The following is an 18740-nucleotide window of genomic DNA, read 5'->3' as shown; positions in this document are numbered from 1 at the left end:
CTGTCATTGTTGCCTCAACCATGAAATGGAGTCAATAAATCCTCCATTAACATGCATTTTCTCGTCATATTCTCCTCTCCTTGCTTAATATTTTCTTGGGAGCCCAGGAACTAATAATCAAACCCGATAGCTAGCACAGCCAACAATCAGCCATTGTTGTTGACCAAATCAATCATGCACGGAAGCTGTCTTCTGTTTCATAAACTTCCCTAGCCTATTTGTCGAGTCTTAAACTTGTTTCTTCCGCCTTAGCCTTCTTTAGTGGGGCGTACATGCTTCCTCCTAAGAACCCTCTTCCCCCCACCCTTCAACTTCCTTGATTAATTCTTGATTATTACCCATTATCAATCCTCTTCCTTTGCCCCCTTACTTTTTTAAAACCCCCCTATAATTCTCTATTAGATGACCCCACATTAAAACTAAGTTAGTGTGCCCGTTGTCTTCTCATGTAATGCTAAAGAAGTTAAATTCAATAAATGACTTAAGTACATATACTTGTTGAGTGTCTCAATCACATTAATTTGACCTCATTAATACTTAAAAAATATCAAAATTCATTTTTCTGCAAAAATTCATAATAATCATTATGGTCAAAACACTCATAACGTATGTTGTTCATTCAAAAAATTTAAGATTTAATATTTTATAAGTATTATACGCTAAAATCTCTTACAACCGTTTGATTAAATCAAACGACTATTATTGTGACACGTAAAACATTTATTGGGTGAGTGGACTTGAGCTACCTTCTAAATCTAAATCATATTAAAAGGTTTGCACTTTGCTCATGGTAGAGTTGAGTTCTCCTTTACTCCTCCACACTTAAGAGCAAATCTAAACTGTCTAAATTAATAAATTTAATATTTTTATTTTATTTTATTTTATATTTATAAAAATAAAAACATTTATAAAAATTATAGAGAATATATTGTAATAAATCTGATCACCAATTTGAATAGTTTAGATTTGTATGGTCAAAATAGATTATTTTATAAAAATAAAAAATTATAATATTAAATTAGACTGTTCAAATTAAATTAATACTATCCAGACTAATAATGAGCAAGTTTATTAAATTATTTTATAAATATTTATTTTTATAATACAAATTTAAACCGTTTAAATTGGTAACGATATTCATTACAATAAATTTTTTTATAATTTTTATAAATATTTTTTTTAATAAATAAAAAATAAAAACATTAAATATACACTGTCCATATTTGCTCTCGGGTGCAAAGGAGTAAGGGAGAAGCAGCTTTGTGGAGGAGCAAAGCCACTCCGTTTGCAGTATGAATGGGCTGGCAATGTCACACCGTTTATGCGTGTGTTTGGATAGAAGAGAAAATTAATTTTTCAACCCACAATTAATTTTTTAAATAAAATTACCCAAACACCACAAAAACACAAAAATCAATTAAAGAGGCAAAACGTGCATTTTCCCGTAAGCTCCTTCCATCTTTGCCAACAATTTGTTAAAAATATTAGAAAAAATTACAAAGACAGGCCTAAAAAAATTACAAAGAAAGCATATATTTAATAAAAAGAAAATTAAACTCTCTTCTTTTTTTTTTCTCAATAAAATTTGAACTTTTTATTTTCAAAAAATTAATATTTGATATTTAAAAATTAAATTATATAGTAATTTATATAGTTAAAAATTAATTTTAATTAAATTATCTAAATATTTTCAATTCTGTTAAAATTAATTTAAAAAAATAGTATATAAACAGATTGCGTTATAACATAATTAATTATAATTAAAATTTATTACTTAATTAATTATTTTTATAAACTATTATATTCAATTGAAATTTAAACAAGCACTGGGCATGTAGCGGGCTTTTCGACCACAAAAGGATATTTGAAGGGCGTAGCCAGGTGTCGAGGCGGATTGAAGCGAGCCCGTGACGAAGCTTGTCTGCAAACCGAATAAAATTGTTGGCAATGTGCAATACAAAGAAAGCACACTGGTAAAGGGCGAGAAAGAGACCTGCTGTCCCTCTACAGCCCAATCCCCTCCTCCCTCTGCAAAAATTTTGCCCGCCTCTGGTCCTGCACACCTCCATCTTGTCAAAATTCCAATATATTTCCAAATATTTTTTCTCTAACCTTCCAACTATTAGCGTCATCTTAATTTTTATTTTTCCCTTCCTAATGACTGCATGCTTCACCCTGTTCTCGCTTCCAATTGCTCTTTACGTCATGAAACCCAATCCTATTTACATTTTTTTTATAATATTAAGGTCATATCTATCTAGACATTAAGAAGGCGGCAGCAAATTAATTTTAAACACTGGTTTACTCTCGTACTAATGTTTTTTCAATACATTTTGTTCATATTCTTTGTTGTGTAGACAAAAAATGAATATTTGAACTTTTCAGTAAGTTTCTTACATTTCATGTAATGCAAATTGGGCGTTGATTTTGGAGCAAAGCTCGAAGCTCATAATGATAACGGTTGATTGATTTGGTCTGGATATGTTCCTAAGCTTTTCGGTGCAGGTTCGAAGAAATAATAAGGGTTGTCTTCTTGAATAATAAAAGCTGTCTTCTTAATTCTTCAATCAACGTAATTACCAAAGTCTAGAGGACAAATATAATTTTGCTTATTCCATGACCAGTTTTACTACGTTTCATATCAACAAACGGACGGCATTAAATGGAAAATATTCAAGATTTTACCTCTAATTAGAAAATCGTTTGTTCACAACACTCATTGAGACGTTATGTTTAGAAGGCGACAAGAAGGTTAGGAAATTCACCCAGTCATTGATAGCTTCAAAATGCAAAAGGATCATAAAAAAAAAATATAACTTTAAAATTCTTACACTTCATTATATTTTTGTTAAAGATCTCTACTTTTTATTTTTTAAATATTTTAAATTTTAAATTTTTATTTTTTAATATTTTAAATTCTCATAACACTACTTATGAAAGAACTTAAAATATTAAAAAATAAAAGTATGAAATATAGAATCTAAAGAAAAAATGTAAAGGCCTATTATAAAGCTTGATGTTAAAATAGAAAGTTAAAAATTACCGCTCGAAACGTCGTCGTTATTGTCTGGGCACCACTCACTTCCTACAATTTCCACAAGAGTACGAATTTTTCCGTTCCTCAGAGATATCCAGCAACCAAGGAAAACATCCTAAGAAAGCAGCTCCCAAGATCCGATCAGATCCATTCAAACTACTCTCCCTCTCTCTCTCTCTCTAAACCATCTCCCATCCCTCCCTTGTGTACCCTTCCTACACGCTCTGAAATTCGATCACTGCATCTCTATTTCGAGTTCTGAAAATCGCCTTTGGCATTAGGGTTTCCAGACAACGGGTCTCAGGGCTTGAATTTCTACTAGAAATGTGTTGGATCGATGCGTGGGCTTCTTAGAGTTCTCAGTTCCGGACGCCAAGTGCATAAAGTTTAGGTGCAATTTACGCTATAAAGAAGGAGAAGACGAGGTGATGAGAGGGGGAGGTAATCGTCCAAACTCAATGGAGGAGGAACGCTTATTCAGAAATGATGGTCTATCTGATGACGATGTTGGAAGAGATGGGCAGTCTTTGGTCGGCAGTGATGTGCCTTTAGGTGTCGAGTTGATTGGGCACGAGGCGGACGAGCAATTCAGGTTGTTTGAGGAGATGGTTCGGGCCGTGCGGGTGGGTGGCTTTGCTTCTTGGTCCAACACGGCGCTGTCCGAGGGTGAGAGTAGTTCGGCTGCTGCTGTTGTTGCCGCTAGTTTGGAGAATGGCGTGGAGGATAGTCGCGATTATCACCACAAGCGCGCTAAATTTCACTCCAATTTCGAGTGAGTTTGAAAGTTCAATCGCGGATATATCATCAAAACTTTACTTTGAATGCGGAACGTTGGCTTTCACTATCCTTTTATTTGAAAAAACGTGAAAGTAATTTCCTTTTATTATAACGCTCTATCCCGAGATTGAAATCATCTTCGGGCACACAGTTACTTGCTTTGCACACTAGCAGTCATGTTCACGCGTTTGATCCGATTACATTGGAGAAATTATAGCACGATACAGGATCAAAAAAAGTCAACTCGCCCTGGTTTATTGCTCAAACTACAATATAGTGTGTAGAACGAGGAGGATTAGAATTTTTTAGCTTAGGATCTTATACTGTTGTTCCTAGTTCTTCTAGGTTTGCTACTGGCATAATAAAAAGAGCCAACAACAACAACACTACTTTCGCCTTTGAATGCAATAGCACATTGCTGGCGACGGTTGTGCTGAGTTCCTTTTTTTTTAGTGCATTAATTGCTCATAAAGGAGTTCCATCTTGGATAATTTTGCTGGTGATCACTTAGCATGCAGGTATTATATGACTTGTTGCTTAAAAAATAATTGGGGGAGTATCAAGTGATTTATGATACGTGGCATTTGTGGAAACCACGTCCTTTATTTCATCTTTAGCAGTATTAAAGGGAGTGTCTGAAATTACATATATTATTTTTATTTAATTGTTGACGCCTTCGTTTCTCCCATCTTTTGCTAGTGATTTTTGGACTCTTACTGGAATCTTTGAATGTTTTTATTATTTCATTGTTTCCTTGAAACCACTAGGTACTTAGTGTGCTAATTAGGTTTTTAATCAGATATTTACTTCTCGATGAATGTAATAAGCTGAAAGTGGGCTCGCTTTTTTCCCCCCTTTTAATTTTTTGTTTATTCATTTTTTTTAAATATGATACCTTCATATCTTCTCCGTGGACGCTCTCGGAAAACATGGACTTTCAGGCTCCTTAATGCAATTTCCTGATATCTTTATTATTTGCACTTGACATTGTAAGAATGCTCAAGCTGTCTGCTTTGGTAGCCAGGAAGTTACTATAATCCTTTTGGAAATATTTTGGGCTAGTAATATTTAATTACAATTGTTGTTCGCTTCTGACATGGAAACTTACACATCACGCCATGACATATCCTTTAACTGATGATAATGTCTGTGTCTTTGCAGTGAATGTCAATTTGCAACTTCAACACCTTCAAATACTGGGAAATCAAATACATTTATTGACTATGGAGATTTTGATAATATCCCAGGATCATCTCTTCGATTTAATGGTGATTCATGTTATGATGCTCTTGCGGTGATGAATACCAGTGGGGAGAATAACTTGGATTCTAGCCTTGCGAATGACAGTGAAGGAAATGACAATGAAATCTCAAAAGTAGAAGATCTTGAGATCAGAATGGATCTTACGGATGACTTACTGCATATGGTACGCTTGAGGAAAAGGATTACCTGTGTTGTTATTTCTAGTTTGAAGAAATTGATATTGATATTCTTCTATATGGAGTAATGGAATTTAAACCCACCTTCTTCCCCCTGTTTAATCTATTATATATCCATTTCTTTACCCATGTACTCAGGTTTTTTCATTCTTGGATCATACCAATCTGTGCAAAGCTGCTAGAGTTTGTAGGCAGTGGCGTGCTGCTAGTGCACACGAGGACTTCTGGAAATTTTTGAATTTTGAAGATCGGAATATATCTGCTCAGCAATGTGAGCTCGAATACAGCTATGCTGTGATAAATTTTTTCTGGAAATTTTATTTCATGGAAAGCCTTTTAACATTGAACTAATAAGGTCTTTATTGTAATAGAAATGTTGTATAGAGTGCATGCTTTGGCTGTATCTCTTTTTGGGTTAATGTGCTTATTTGAAGCTCTATACGGATTTGCAGTTGAGGACATGTGTAGCCGTTATCCAAATGCCACAGCATTGAGCATTTCTGGTCCTGCTATGCACATGCTTGTTATGAAGGCTATCTCTTCATTAAGGTATGTAATTTTCTGTGTTCTTCATTTGATCAAAGTTAATCATGTGATTTGTGACTGGCCGACTTGTCATTTTCAGAAATCTTGAGGTTTTAACACTGGGAAGAGGACAAATATTGGATAACTTTTTCCATGCTTTAGCTGAGTGTACTATGTTGAAAAAATTAAACATCAATGATGCTACACTTGGCAATGGTATCCAAGAAATCTCTATTTACCATGATAGATTGTGCCATCTTCAATTAACAAAATGCCGTGTAATGCGTATATCAGTCAGGTGAGATGATTTGAAGTGTTATTAAACTTAATGGAATCCTTGCCAATGAGCTAACTTTTGATAATCTATTCGTCCTAGGTGCCCTCTGCTTGAGACTATGTCATTGAAGCGCAGTAGCATGGCACAGGCTGTGGTTAATTGCCCCTTGTTGCGTGATCTTGACATAGGCTCTTGCCACAAGCTGCCAGATGCTGTTATTCGCTCAGCTGCAACTTCATGCCCTCAGTTAGTGTCTCTGGATATGTCAAACTGTTCATGTGTCAGTGATGAAACACTGAGGGAAATAGCCCAGAACTGTGCTAACCTTAGTATTCTTGATGCGTCCTACTGTCCAAACATATCTTTGGAGGTTCGTTTAGAATATGTAATAATCTTAAGCTGGATATAGTTTGGATTTGTCTTCATTTGACATGCTTATTTTTTTTTTTCCCTTTGAAGTCTGTTAGACTGCCAATGTTGACAGTTCTCAAGATTCACAGCTGCGAGGGCATCACTTCTGCCTCAATGGCTGCAATAGCTTATAGTTACATGTTGGAGGTATGGAATATGTGCCTTGGATATTGATGTTATCTATGTGATACATGGTGAATGTATTTAGAACCAGTTTTGAATCCATAATCCTCAACACTCTTAACTAAAATATTCCTGATTTCCCATGGGGCAACATTCCCTCCCTTGAATTGATCCTTGTCCTCAAGGATTATTACAATTGCAGAAATTCAAAAATTTGTAACAACAGTACAATTTTTCCCCCTCTTGGATCTTAATTCCTTAAGGACTCCATTTATCTGAGCTACCAACATCAAAGGGCGATCAATACTTGAGAGGCCCAAAATTCTCCCACAGAAGAGACATATTATCAATTTTGGAAGGCCTAGTTCCGCTAGCCATCACCACTTCAGTGCTACACTCAGGTTCTCTAGTCAATCAAAGTACAACAAAGTCGTACCTGCCATTGCATGGCTTGGAGAAGAAATTGCATATCGATGAATATTCACTTATGATTGCATTGTGGTTCAACTTGAGTTGCTTGTCACATTCATTGACCCAAGTCATTGGGGATTGGGGAAGCTAACCACACCTAAAGAAAATGTTCGAGTCTCTTTGAGATGGGTAAGAGATGAGAAATATGAGAATGGGAGAGATAAATATTGACGAAGGAAGCCTCAACCCCAACTCCTTGTATTGCCCTTCAGAATGTGTGTTTGGCAATGCTGATTGACCCAAAACCTGGCTTTGATACTATTTGATAGATGCTAAACGCATTTATTGTATTTAGGCTATAGAATTAGTTCTGAATCTGTTTTGCACCTCTTACACTTGTGCTTTCCTCTATTTATACTGATCATCCCACATGTGACAATATGTCTAAACTCTTGTGCATGCATCTCAAAGATGAGGCATTGATATCACTGGCACTGCAGGTGTTGGAGCTCGACAATTGCAGCCTGTTGACTTCTGTATCTTTGAATCTACCACGTTTGCAGAATATCAGATTGGTTCATTGTCGCAAGTATGCTCCTGCCCCATTTTCTTTCGTCTCCAGAAAATTTTCTGTTTTCTTTTCTTTTTCTTCTATCCCCTTTGCTAACTGGATGCTTCTTTCCATGTGCTTACCTGTTTTTGGATTTTATATTTTGTGAGATCTTTTTTTTGATCGTCTTCCTTGACAGATTTGCTGACTTGGACTTGAGAACCATGATGCTATCTTCTATACTGGTCTCTAATTGCCCTGTGCTCCATCGCATCAACATAACATCAAGTTCACTTCGAGTATGTCATTGATTCTGTGTTTACTTTTGCCTTGTTGGCATTTTGATGCAGATATGATTAAAATTTGATGGACTAATTGTGGCAATGCAGAAATTAGCATTACAAAAGCAGGACAGCTTAACAACACTAGCTCTGCAATGCCAATCTTTACAAGAAGTAGACCTCTCTGAATGTGAATCTTTGACAAACTCTATATGTAAAGTTTTTAGTGATGGTGGAGGGTGCCCTATGCTGAGTTCACTGGTTCTTGATAACTGTGAGGTATGTGAATAAGCCTGTTCGACCTTATTTGCTTTATCACATACTGGGATTTACTTATGCTCATGCTTGAGCTGCATTAGCTTTATGTAGTAATTGACATCACGATCCTTTCACTGGATAGTGGGGATGGGCTATCTATCCTCCAAATTGAGTTGATGTTTAAGATCCTCTCAGAAAGTCTGTTAATTGTGTGCCTAGATTAAGTGTCAGTGTGCGTTATGTGCTACATTTATGAGGGTTCTTGCTGAAAAATAGTGGCAATTTTCTTGTTAAAGATCTTACTTTTCTGAAGGTTAGCCTTCTTTTCAATTGGTGAATCAATTTGACGCCCTGTTGGGATCCATGTAACTGTTAAATGCTCATGGAAAGTTATGAAGATATATTTTGCCTTGTCTTTTTTTTTTTTTTAAATTTAAACTATTGTGCTTGGGAGACGTTGGGTACCCATTGATGATTTTGATATTGAAATGTCTTAATTACTAGTATTATTATTGTGATCATCATCATGCACTTTTGTCTCAAACTTAGTGTTTTAATGGATTTAGAGCTTGACATCAGTGAGATTCGTCAGTACCTCTTTAGTCAGTCTTTCCCTTGTTGGTTGCCGGGCAATCAGTACTCTTGAGCTCTCTTGCCCTAATCTTGAGAAAGTTAATTTGGATGGTTGTGATCATCTGGAAAGAGCATCGTTTAGTCCTGTAAGTGATATTTTTTCATGAATTGCTTTAAATTCTGCTTTATATAAGAAGCTGTTGAATTCTCTGTGTACTTGATTTGATTGTCTATTAGAAAAGGAGGATAAATATATAATTTTCATGCCTGAACTTTAGCTTGTAGAAGCTAACTGCTTGTTTACTTTGTTGTCTACATTTTTACCACACAAGTTTATAATGTGTTATGGGAGATGTCTGCAGTTCGTTTCTAAAGGCTTGGGAGGGGGGCTACAAGGCTGCTATTGTGTAATATTGTATAATAATCATTTGATATTTGGCAGTGTATTCTACAGTAGCTCAAGGCTAAGTGCATTTTTTCTCCTGCTTCTTAGGTTGGTCTTCGATCTCTTAATTTGGGAATATGTCCAAAATTAAACACACTCAACATTGAGGCACCAAATATGATCTCACTTGAATTGAAAGGATGTGGCGGACTCTCTGAAGCATCTATTAATTGTCCCCTGTTGATATCTCTAGATGCTTCCTTTTGCAGGTTATGTAACACTTGTTTTTACTTTCAGTTTTCCTCCTTGTATGCAAACTAACATTTGCTGTTTGGTTGTACAGCCAACTAATGGATAACTGCTTATCCGCGACAACTGCTTCGTGCCCGCTGATAGAATCATTGATATTGATGTCATGCCCATCAGTTGGTTCAGATGGACTTTGTTCTCTGCATTGGCTTCCAAATCTTACAGTGCTTGATTTATCTTATACTTTCTTGACGAACTTGGAGCCTGTTTTTGACTCTTGTGCACAATTAAAGGCAAGAACTACCATAACTATAGATGCGCTTGCTGTCATGAAATGTCATCTGCAGTGTCGTAACCCCTCTTTCTTAAAAAAGAGAGGAAAAAGAAAAAACGAAACGAGCAACCCAGAGAAAAAGCATTCTGGTTTACAGTTATTCATTTGAACTGACTTTATTTCGTTGACTTTTTTACTTATATGAGAAATCTATATGCATCTATATGTGATATAAAATCTATAGAAAGTTGCATTATTATAATTTTGGGCTAATTATGCCAGAATAAAATATCCTGCTAAATTCTCTTCATTTGATGGGGAAAAATTGATGCCTCATGGATTTTCTTTATTTTACCCAAATGGGTAATGTATCCCACTTCTCTATTTTGTTTCCCCTGCTTTATTTCACTCCAAACAAAGTGTTAATTTCTTCTTGGTGTTGAAAGATGCTTCATTTATTTTTATTCTTCCTGCCAATTTAATACTTTTTGTGTTTTATGATTGAATATGGTAACATATTTTACAGCTCTTCGTTTGTCTCCAAACCATGGATCATGCGATTATTTTGTGACCTTTGTCATTTTGTCTTTCACTCCATCTTTTCTGACAGCATCACTGTTTGCTATTTCTTGAAGGTATTAAAGTTACAGGCATGCAAGTACCTCACTGACTCGTCACTTGAGCCTCTTTACAAGGGAGGTGCTTTACCAGCTCTTCAAGAGTTGGACTTATCATATGGAACTTTATGTCAGTCTGCCATAGAGGAACTTCTTGCATGGTGTACACGCCTCACACATGTGAGCCTGAATGGCTGTGTGAATATGCATGATTTGAATTGGGGTTATAGTTGTGGACAGATCACTGAGTTGCCTGCTGTAAACATCTCCTCTAATATGATCTCCCATGAGGATGTCCATGAGCCATGTGAGCAGCCCGGCCGTTTACTGCAGAACCTCAATTGTGTGGGATGTTCAAATATTAGGAAAGTTCTTATTCCACCTTTGGCACATTGTTATCATTTATTATATTTAAACCTATCTTTGTCATTAAACTTGAAGGAGGTTGATATTGTTTGTCTCAACCTATGCTTTCTCAATTTAAGGTATGGCTGCCTAACAAATGTCAAATGGTTGTATTCTCCTCGTATCACATGCGATGACTTTTAACTTCTCTATTCAGCAATTGTTCGTCTTTGGAAACTTTGAAGCTAGAGTGTCCAAGATTAAGCAGTCTATTTCTTCAGGTATTAGTCTTGCTTTCCCATGTTAATTTATTGATGCATATATAATTTTATATTTTAGTTGAATGTCCATGTAAAATTTGTTGCTTTTGGTCTCATATCTTATTATTCTTCTAGATAGTTTTTTTAAATATATAGAGGATTATGCTTATTTCTTTTTTCTCATTACTGCTGTTATTGGGTGTCATCTTCCATAGTGAAATTTATACTAAAGTTGGGCATGTAAAATTTCCCACCTTTATCATGGAATTTGTCATAAGCTTGCTCCATGCTCTTTGAATTGTCGGGCACCTGTTAAGTTTTACAGGAATGTGAGTGATTTCTTTTGTGGATTGTTCATGTTTGTGACATTTTTTTTTTTTAAAGTTGTGCTATTGGCATTTTGTCCTTCCTCAGAAATGCAGCATCTGAATTTTTATTAACCTATGGATATTGCCGATCATTAATTTGGTTTTGCAATTCACCCTTTGATATTTGTGGTCTCTTTTACATGTGTGGATAGCACACATCTCAATGTTAGTGAGTGCCCCTGCTTTTTTTTTTTTTTGGGTTCTAGATTGAAGCCTGACATTTTTTCCCTTCAATTTTGTCTGTTGGGCGGGGGAACTATGTGGTGTTTTCAGTCCTGCAACATCGACGAGGAAGCCATTGAAGCTGCTATATCCAAATGCAGCATGCTAGAAACTCTTGATGTTCGGTATTGTCAAAGGGTGAGAATTCAATTAACTTCCTTTCTTATTCTATTCCATCAGTACTTTGTGGTCTGATGCTAAGTAATCTTGGGCGGCTAACGAATCTTTTATTCCACAGCGCCGGATTTGATCTTTCACTTCGGTTTTATTGTCCTCAAATTAATGTGGTTTTGCTTTACCCCGCAGATAAGCTCAATGAACATGGGCAGATTAAGAGCATCATGTTCCAGTTTGAGGCGTATATTTAGCAGCTTGTCAACTTCATGATTTCGATCTTGCATAAAAAATGTTTGCCGTGTCAACTTGCTTTGAGTTAAAGGCACTCCTGGTAGATTTGGTGATGTCCATGTATTGTAAATTGTAAACGACTCGATTGTTTATGTTTGGCTTATAGATTGTGTAACTATATTTATGTATCACAGCATCTTTCTTCTAGAGTTCTAGTAATTACTCTTGTAAATCCTAACGTCGTCAATTTTGATGATCCTTGTGGTATCCACATCCTCAAGCAGGCCTGGCCTTTTTTCTGAACAAAAATGCCCCCCGTAGCCTTTTCAGGTACTCAGTTCGAATGAAGTAATACTACCAGACTATTTTATAGGAAATATTTGGTAGTTAAAATTTAATTACAAATAGCCCTGGGGGCGGCTGTATATAATGACTGGGTCGGAAAAATATGAATTGGTATGCAAGAAGTGTATTTGGTAACTGTAAGTAGGTTATGTTCATTGGTGGCACTTATATTTGAATAAATTACGTTGATCTTGCAAGAGAATCAGTTAAATGGTAACACCTTTTTTGGGAAGTATAATTGATTTTCTTGACATTATATGTATCGTTAGAAAAAGATATCCTCGATTTGTTTTTCAAGGGTGAGGTTTAATTTTAGAGCAGTATTGTGGAAGGTATTTTAACTATGCCATTTTGGTTCTAGTTTTTTAGGTGTGTGTACGTGCAATGAAATTGTTAATGTAACAGTTCTTATTTTACTCCGGTTTTCAAATGCAATAGGAACAAAGGAGAATCTCAATGAGAGCCCTCAAACTTAAATTAACAGCATGCAGGGCCAAATCATTTTGAAATGCATTTGCAAGCCCGGGTGTTCAAATTGCAATTAATCTCGTTAGAGCTTCAGTGCCGGCGTGGTGGTTAACGACCACTCAAATTTGCCAGGGGCTAAGGGTGTATTTAAATCCTTAATCATTTAGTTTCTCAAAATGAAGGGAGCCATTGAACCAATAAGCGCTTCAGTATATATAATGTACAATTGTACATACATACATACATACATACATACATACATACATATATATTATAAGTTTCGTTTTCAAGTATTTTTACCTGGTGTTGCATGTTCAGGACATCTTCTTATGTATATATGAACATTTATTTATATTCGAACATCACTTGTTCATAATTAAAAGAAGTTATCAATTTTTTAAAACCTAATGTATTTTTTTTTATGACTTATTCCTTCAATATTAACAAGTTATTAATATTATGTTAAATAAAAAAGTATAAACTTTTTCACTGGCTTTTGTTAATCATGGACATTTTATTGTGTATATGAGAACAAATATTTGTATATGTTTGAACATCACTTGTTCATGCGTAAAAAAAAAAGTCAAATTTTGAAAATCTAATTTATTCTATTTTTCACAACTTGTTTCTTCAATGTTAACAAGTTATGAGTATTATGTTGAATAAAAAATTGTGTTATAAATTTATTTTTTAAATATTTTCACAAGCTTTTCTTAATCATAAATGTATTTTGTGTATATATGAACAATCATTTGTACACATTCGATCATTACTTGTCTATACATAAAAAAATTTATTTTATTTGAAACCCAATTTATTCTATTTTTTCACAACTTGTTCCTTCAATATTAACAAGTTATCAATATTATGCTAAATAAAAAATTTGTTATAAATTTATTTTTCAAGTTTTTTCACGGGCTTTTCTTAATTATGGACATCTTGTTGTATATGTATGAACAATCACTTATATATATTTGAATATTATTTATTGATGCATGAAAAAAGTAGTCAATTTTGTGAAACCCAATTTCTTGTATTTTTCACAACTTGTTCCTTTAATGTTAACAAGTTATCAATATCATCTTAAATAAAAAAGTATATTTTATAAATTTATTTTTTAAGTATTTTCACAGGCTTTTCTTAATCATGAAAATTTTGTTGTGTATATATGAACAATCGCTTATACATATTTGAATATCACTTCTTCATACATAAAAAAGTTTGTTAATTTTTTGAAACCCAATTTATTTTATTTTTCACAACTTATTCTTTTAATGTAAACAAGTTACCAAGATTATGCTAAATAAGAAATATATATATATATATATATACACATGTATATATATATATATACATACATGTATATATATATATATATATACATGTATATATATATATATGGATGCTATAAATAGAACAAATTGGGTTCTAAAAAATTGACAACTTTTTTTATATATGAACAAGTAATGTTCAAATATGTATAAGTAATTTTTCATATATATATATATATATAATAAGATGTCCATGATTAATAAAAGCCCATGAAAACAATTTGAAAATAAATTTATAATATATACTTTGTTATTTAACACAATATTAATAATTTGTTAATATTGAAGGAACAAGTTGTGGAAAATAGGAAAAATTGAGTTTTAAAAAATTGACAGCTATTGTTTTATATATAAACAAATTATGTTTGAATATGTACAAGTGAATGTTCATATATACATAAGATATCTAGGATAGGCAACAATAGTTAAAAATACTTGAAAATAAGAGTTATAAAAATATATATATATATATATATATAGATATAATTTTGCACTACATACATTAAAATGTTTGTTGGCTCAATGGTTTCCTTTATTTTGGAGAATCAAGAGGTTAATGGTTTAAATTTACCCTTAGTCTCTTAGCACACTTGATTGATTGTTGACCAGGCTGTTTAGGACACCCTTTTTTTTTAATAAAAGGTAAGGGTGTTTTGATAATTAAACCAACAAAATTAATTGAAATCTAAGCCTTTGAGCCTCTATAAGTATTTTAAAATAATTTGGGCTCCGCATACTATTAATTTGATTTTGAAAATTTTTACTGAAATTCTCCTTATAAACTATCCTTTTCTTATATTTTTAAAGGGAGGAGTACAATTTTTTAAATTTGCCCCCATAAATGAATAATATCATTAAAATTAGAAAATGTAAATATTAATTATAAGGGCATTTAAATTCAAATATTTTAATTTTAGATATAATCATTATCATAATGTAATTTTTTTAAAATTGTGTGAGTTGATTAAAATACACCTATGTTAGAAAACGGAAGAATTATCATCATCACTATATTTATAGAAATTTGTAATATTTATAAATATAAATTATAGATAGGCGGATTTACATAATTTCATATGCGATGCACTCATGTATCTACTAAGGGTATGCAAGAAGCACACGTTGCATGGCTTCTAGCAATGCTGCGAGATCATGCCCGACAGGAGATCCGACCCGTCTTCCTCTGTCGGTGGGATATCAATGAGGTGGTAGTTCGACCTTCACTGGTCGCTGCCTCCCACGGCCAGGAACGTCTTGTTAAATTGACATGTGGTGAGGGGAAAAATGCAAGTGAGGGATAATTTATTAATTTTGTTTTAATGATCTCTAGTTTTGTAAAATATCACTATAATAAGAAAAAGAACAGATTAAAAGGAAAATTTTCATGCCTTTCTCATTCACTTTCATACTGCATGCTCCTTATATGATCTTCAATTTGATGTTCTTTGTCGTGAAGATAAATATATAATTTGCTAATAACATAAAAAATTATAGTTGATATTTTCGTTCATTGTCATAACATCTTCTAAAAGAATTCTTAGCAGATTAACTCTGCGTATCAAAAGAACGCTCTAGACAGGGTAACTTCTACCACATGGACGACGCGGCAGTACTGCCGCTACACGGACCCGGACCTCGGTTGGTGCAACTTCCCCGTACTTTATCCTACAAGACAACCCGGTTGAGGTTGACGCATCGCTCACTCTCCATTCTCTTCTCTCTACCCTCCTTCCCCTACTCCTGTCTCTGTTCTCAGTCTTCACAATGGCGATAACTGTGTGGTCTTCATTAGCCTTCCTCGTTTTCCTTCATGCAGCTGCTACAGATGCTCTCAACTCTCAAAGTAAGTCAACATTTACTTTCTGTTCGCCAATCGGTACTATTCGTTTGTTTTGCTTCTGCTTGCGAATGCCTCAAAGATCCTTTCCTTTTTTCTTAGATCTGTCTTTTAATACTTTCAAATGTAGCTCTTCACTCATGGTTGCGTTTATCAGTGGTTGGTGTGAAATGAGACATCATCATGCTAGTATTTGATGTTGGAGCTGTTCTCTTGCTACATCCCAATTAGATAAATTTTCTGTGCGGTTGATCTCCCTGCGAAATTTATTTCTTTCAAGATATTTCACTATTCCTGTTGCTCGTTGTTCCTGAAGAAATTGATCGCAGAGAAATCCGAACGCATTGGATCTTAAACTTATAATATCGAGGTGGAAAAGTGGACAAAAGCAAACAAGTAGACTTCTTTGAATCCTTTCCCATTGTGGTCTTATCGTGACCGTGTTTTCGAGCCAAACATAGTTCAGATCTTTGCCATGCTTAACCAGACAACAAATGATATCAGCTTAAAAATTTATTAGCTCTCTATTTCTCTGGAATTTGGGGGGGGGTATTTAGGTTTTGCCCAGAATCTGCTTGGAGGCCATTCTCTTACTCTAGCATGGATTTGAGTGCATTTCCTGGGCCTTCGTTTTGGATCTCGTGTGAACTCTCATAGCATCTGATCTAAGTATCGGTGGTCGGCCTTTCTTTTGTGTGTGCAACACGAACAATCCATTTTCAGCTTTCAATTTAGGAGCTAACGCATTTCTTTCCCCAATTTATTTTGATTAAGCAGTCCTCTTGCTCTTTATTAAGTGTTCGTAGTTCGAGTGAAGAAATAGGATTTCATGTAGTTCTTGGGGAACTAATCGAGTTAACTTCATTTTAAATTCTGACTTTCCTTGGAGTAAGGTACCAAGATCCTTATACTTCCTACACGTCCTGCCCTTTGGATCCTCCAATGTTCCTACATAAATCTATTTTTCTTTTCTTCCATGGACTATACCTGATTTTGGACGGCAATGCTTGAGCCAATATCATCGGAATTTTATTTATAGTGACTATTTGCGCTACTTTGTTCTACATAGACGCATGACTAGGACTTTAGGATTGGGATTTACTGTTGGTCTAGAGTTGGAGATCATAATTGCGGATAAAGAAATATCTAGCTTTTGTAATGGACCCTGAGAATCCATGAACTTACTACAGATGATTTGATTGTTGGAGCTCCGACTTGGCAGGTGTTGAATGGAAGAGTATATGAGCTGTGGTTGAGATGAGCACTGAACAAGTTATTCAGGCTTAGCTCATTTTAGCTTGACTTCGCTTGATTGATTTATAAATAAATAACCGTCTATTTATATACTTGCACCATTTTTGCCAATTAATATACTATGCTAGATATGTATTTATATAGAATATGACCGTAAACTTGAGTAAATGAAAGTTACATGATGAAGAGTTCAAGCTCATTTAAATCTCTAAATTGGTAAGTGGTGTAGTTGTGCAAATGACTGATCTCATCTGTACAAGCTCACTCTACTTAACGAGCAGAAATCCAAGCATTTGTTAGGCTGCTTTATTTAGCGAGTCAAACATGAGGGCAAGTTCAAGCTCATTTCATAAATTAGCCAACCCCACCCAACATATTCGTATTAGCTCAGTTTGGCTTGTTTATATTCCCTACAAAAATTATGAGGGCCAGGGATGGTAAAGCGAAGAAAGAAGAAAAGAAGGGAAACATTAGCTGCTTCTTTGCAACATTTTTCTTAGTCTCTTCAAAGTAAAACCTATGTTAATCAGGTAGCTTATTTTGTTAATTGAAGTCATTCAGTGATTTTTCACCCTTGAGCTAGTCATAAATTGAAACTAAAGTTGCACATTTTTATGTTTCACTACTTGCTTGTTTGTGTTTGTGGTTGTATATTAAACAGATTCTTGTCATACAACCTTTTAACTGTATTTTTTTTTAAAACTTGATAAGTTAACTCCATCAGCTGTATGATCTATTTAAAAGGAGAACTGAGGGGAATTGACGCTTTTCAATTATGGCTTTCTGGGTGCTTGGAGTTGTGATTTATATCAGATTATTGCCACTTATAGTTCTTTCTGTGTTTCTTTTAATCTCCATTTTGACATAACTGAACTTTGCAGTTAGAGTTACTGATAACCCAGCGGACAAGTTGGTTGCTGCAATCAATGAAAACAGAACTGCACACAGGGTCTCAAGCTTGTATGACAACCCGGGGCTTGCCTGTATTGCCCTACAATACATAAAGGCATACCAGGGTGATTGTGGTGCAGTGGGAGGAGCTGATGCAAAGAAGCCTCCTGAATCTCAATTTGCTGAAACTTTCGCCCCTAAATGTGGTGTTAAGGCATCAACACTTGCCACTATCACTGGTCGTTTCCTGGGCTGCCAGACTAAATACGTGCACGCACCAGAGGCATTTTCAGAGATCCTGATAAAAAACCAGAGGAGCTTGGATATACTTTACAGTAAGAATCACACTCAACTGGGAGCTGCTGTGACGGGTACTGATGGAGGATCTCCTTACTTCTGGTGCGTGTTATTCAGCAATGGTAAACAACCTAATAGCACCTTTGTGTTTGAGGACGGTGTGGCTAAAATAACAAAACCTGGCTGCTTCAGCGGAGCTAATGATGTGTGCAGTGGTGCTTATGATTGGCCTCAGCGTGGTGGCATATGGCTATTTTCCCCTACAACTCTGGTTGCTTTGAGTTTTGCTTTGGCTTTGTGATTGCACTGTAACTGAAATTTGACTTATTTTCTCTCCTAAAAAATTTACTTTGATTTAAATTTTTTCTCTGTAGATTCCCTATTTGTACTTTCTGTTTGTTGTCCTTGGATTTGTATTTGAATGAAGACCAAGAAGGGGGGGTGGGGCGTACAAATTGTTTCACGTTATCTCTTGATTACATATGAAAATGAAATTTGCATTTGCCACATCATTCACTTGTCTGCAGATCTTCACCACCCTAGGGGACTTTCTCTTGGTGTAGTTTTTTTCCATTTATAAGGTTGGA

At 34.8% G+C, this 18740-nt stretch overlaps 2 protein-coding genes across 3 annotated transcripts; both read left to right on the top strand.

Moving 5' to 3' along the window:
* The first annotated feature begins 3104 nt into the window (after positions 1 to 3104).
* Positions 3105 to 12039, top strand: LOC129318198 (F-box/LRR-repeat protein 15). Of its 2 annotated transcripts, XM_054962831.1 has the most exons (17): positions 3106 to 3809; positions 4976 to 5240; positions 5392 to 5524; positions 5706 to 5802; positions 5879 to 6076; positions 6155 to 6425; positions 6515 to 6613; positions 7501 to 7589; positions 7750 to 7849; positions 7940 to 8110; positions 8656 to 8808; positions 9156 to 9316; positions 9391 to 9589; positions 10206 to 10672; positions 10750 to 10813; positions 11434 to 11520; positions 11689 to 12039. In XM_054962831.1, exons 1-17 carry the CDS (start codon positions 3466 to 3468, stop codon positions 11767 to 11769), a joined length of 2979 nt encoding a protein of 992 aa, XP_054818806.1. In that variant the 5' UTR covers positions 3106 to 3465; the 3' UTR covers positions 11770 to 12039. The 2 variants fall into 2 exon arrangements, with proteins under 2 accessions (XP_054818807.1, XP_054818806.1); XM_054962832.1 differs by lacking the exon at positions 8656 to 8808 and having other exon boundaries at positions 3105 to 3809.
* A 3421-nt stretch (positions 12040 to 15460) lies between these two features.
* Positions 15461 to 18662, top strand: LOC129317892 (uncharacterized). The gene is made up of 2 exons (XM_054962307.1): positions 15461 to 15717; positions 17847 to 18662. The coding sequence occupies exons 1-2, from the start codon at positions 15639 to 15641 to the stop codon at positions 18452 to 18454; spliced, it is 687 nt and encodes a 228-aa protein (XP_054818282.1). The 5' UTR covers positions 15461 to 15638; the 3' UTR covers positions 18455 to 18662.
* The last annotated feature ends 78 nt before the right edge of the window (positions 18663 to 18740 follow it).

This window comes from Prosopis cineraria, unplaced genomic scaffold (assembly GCF_029017545.1).
Source record: "Prosopis cineraria cultivar Desert tree isolate PC_DT_omini unplaced genomic scaffold, ASM2901754v1 PC8, whole genome shotgun sequence".
Lineage (NCBI taxonomy): Eukaryota > Viridiplantae > Streptophyta > Magnoliopsida > Fabales > Fabaceae > Prosopis > Prosopis cineraria.
The sequence above is the reverse complement of the archived record's forward strand: the minus strand, read 5'-3'. Positions and strand labels throughout refer to the sequence as shown.

Excerpts from the sequence above, each read along its gene's own strand:
- LOC129318198 (XM_054962831.1), top strand. The coding sequence starts at position 3,466 with ATGAGAGGGGGAGGTAATCGTCCAAACTCAATGGAGGAGGAACGCTTA. Across the intron at positions 6,426-6,514 it reads GTCCAAACATATCTTTGGAG|TCTGTTAGACTGCCAATGTT; the intron begins GTTCGTTTAGAA and ends TTCCCTTTGAAG. Across the intron at positions 11,521-11,688 it reads ATGTTCGGTATTGTCAAAGG|ATAAGCTCAATGAACATGGG; the intron begins GTGAGAATTCAA and ends TTTACCCCGCAG.
- LOC129317892 (XM_054962307.1), top strand. The coding sequence starts at position 15,639 with ATGGCGATAACTGTGTGGTCTTCATTAGCCTTCCTCGTTTTCCTTCAT. Across the intron at positions 15,718-17,846 it reads AGATGCTCTCAACTCTCAAA|TTAGAGTTACTGATAACCCA; the intron begins GTAAGTCAACAT and ends TGAACTTTGCAG.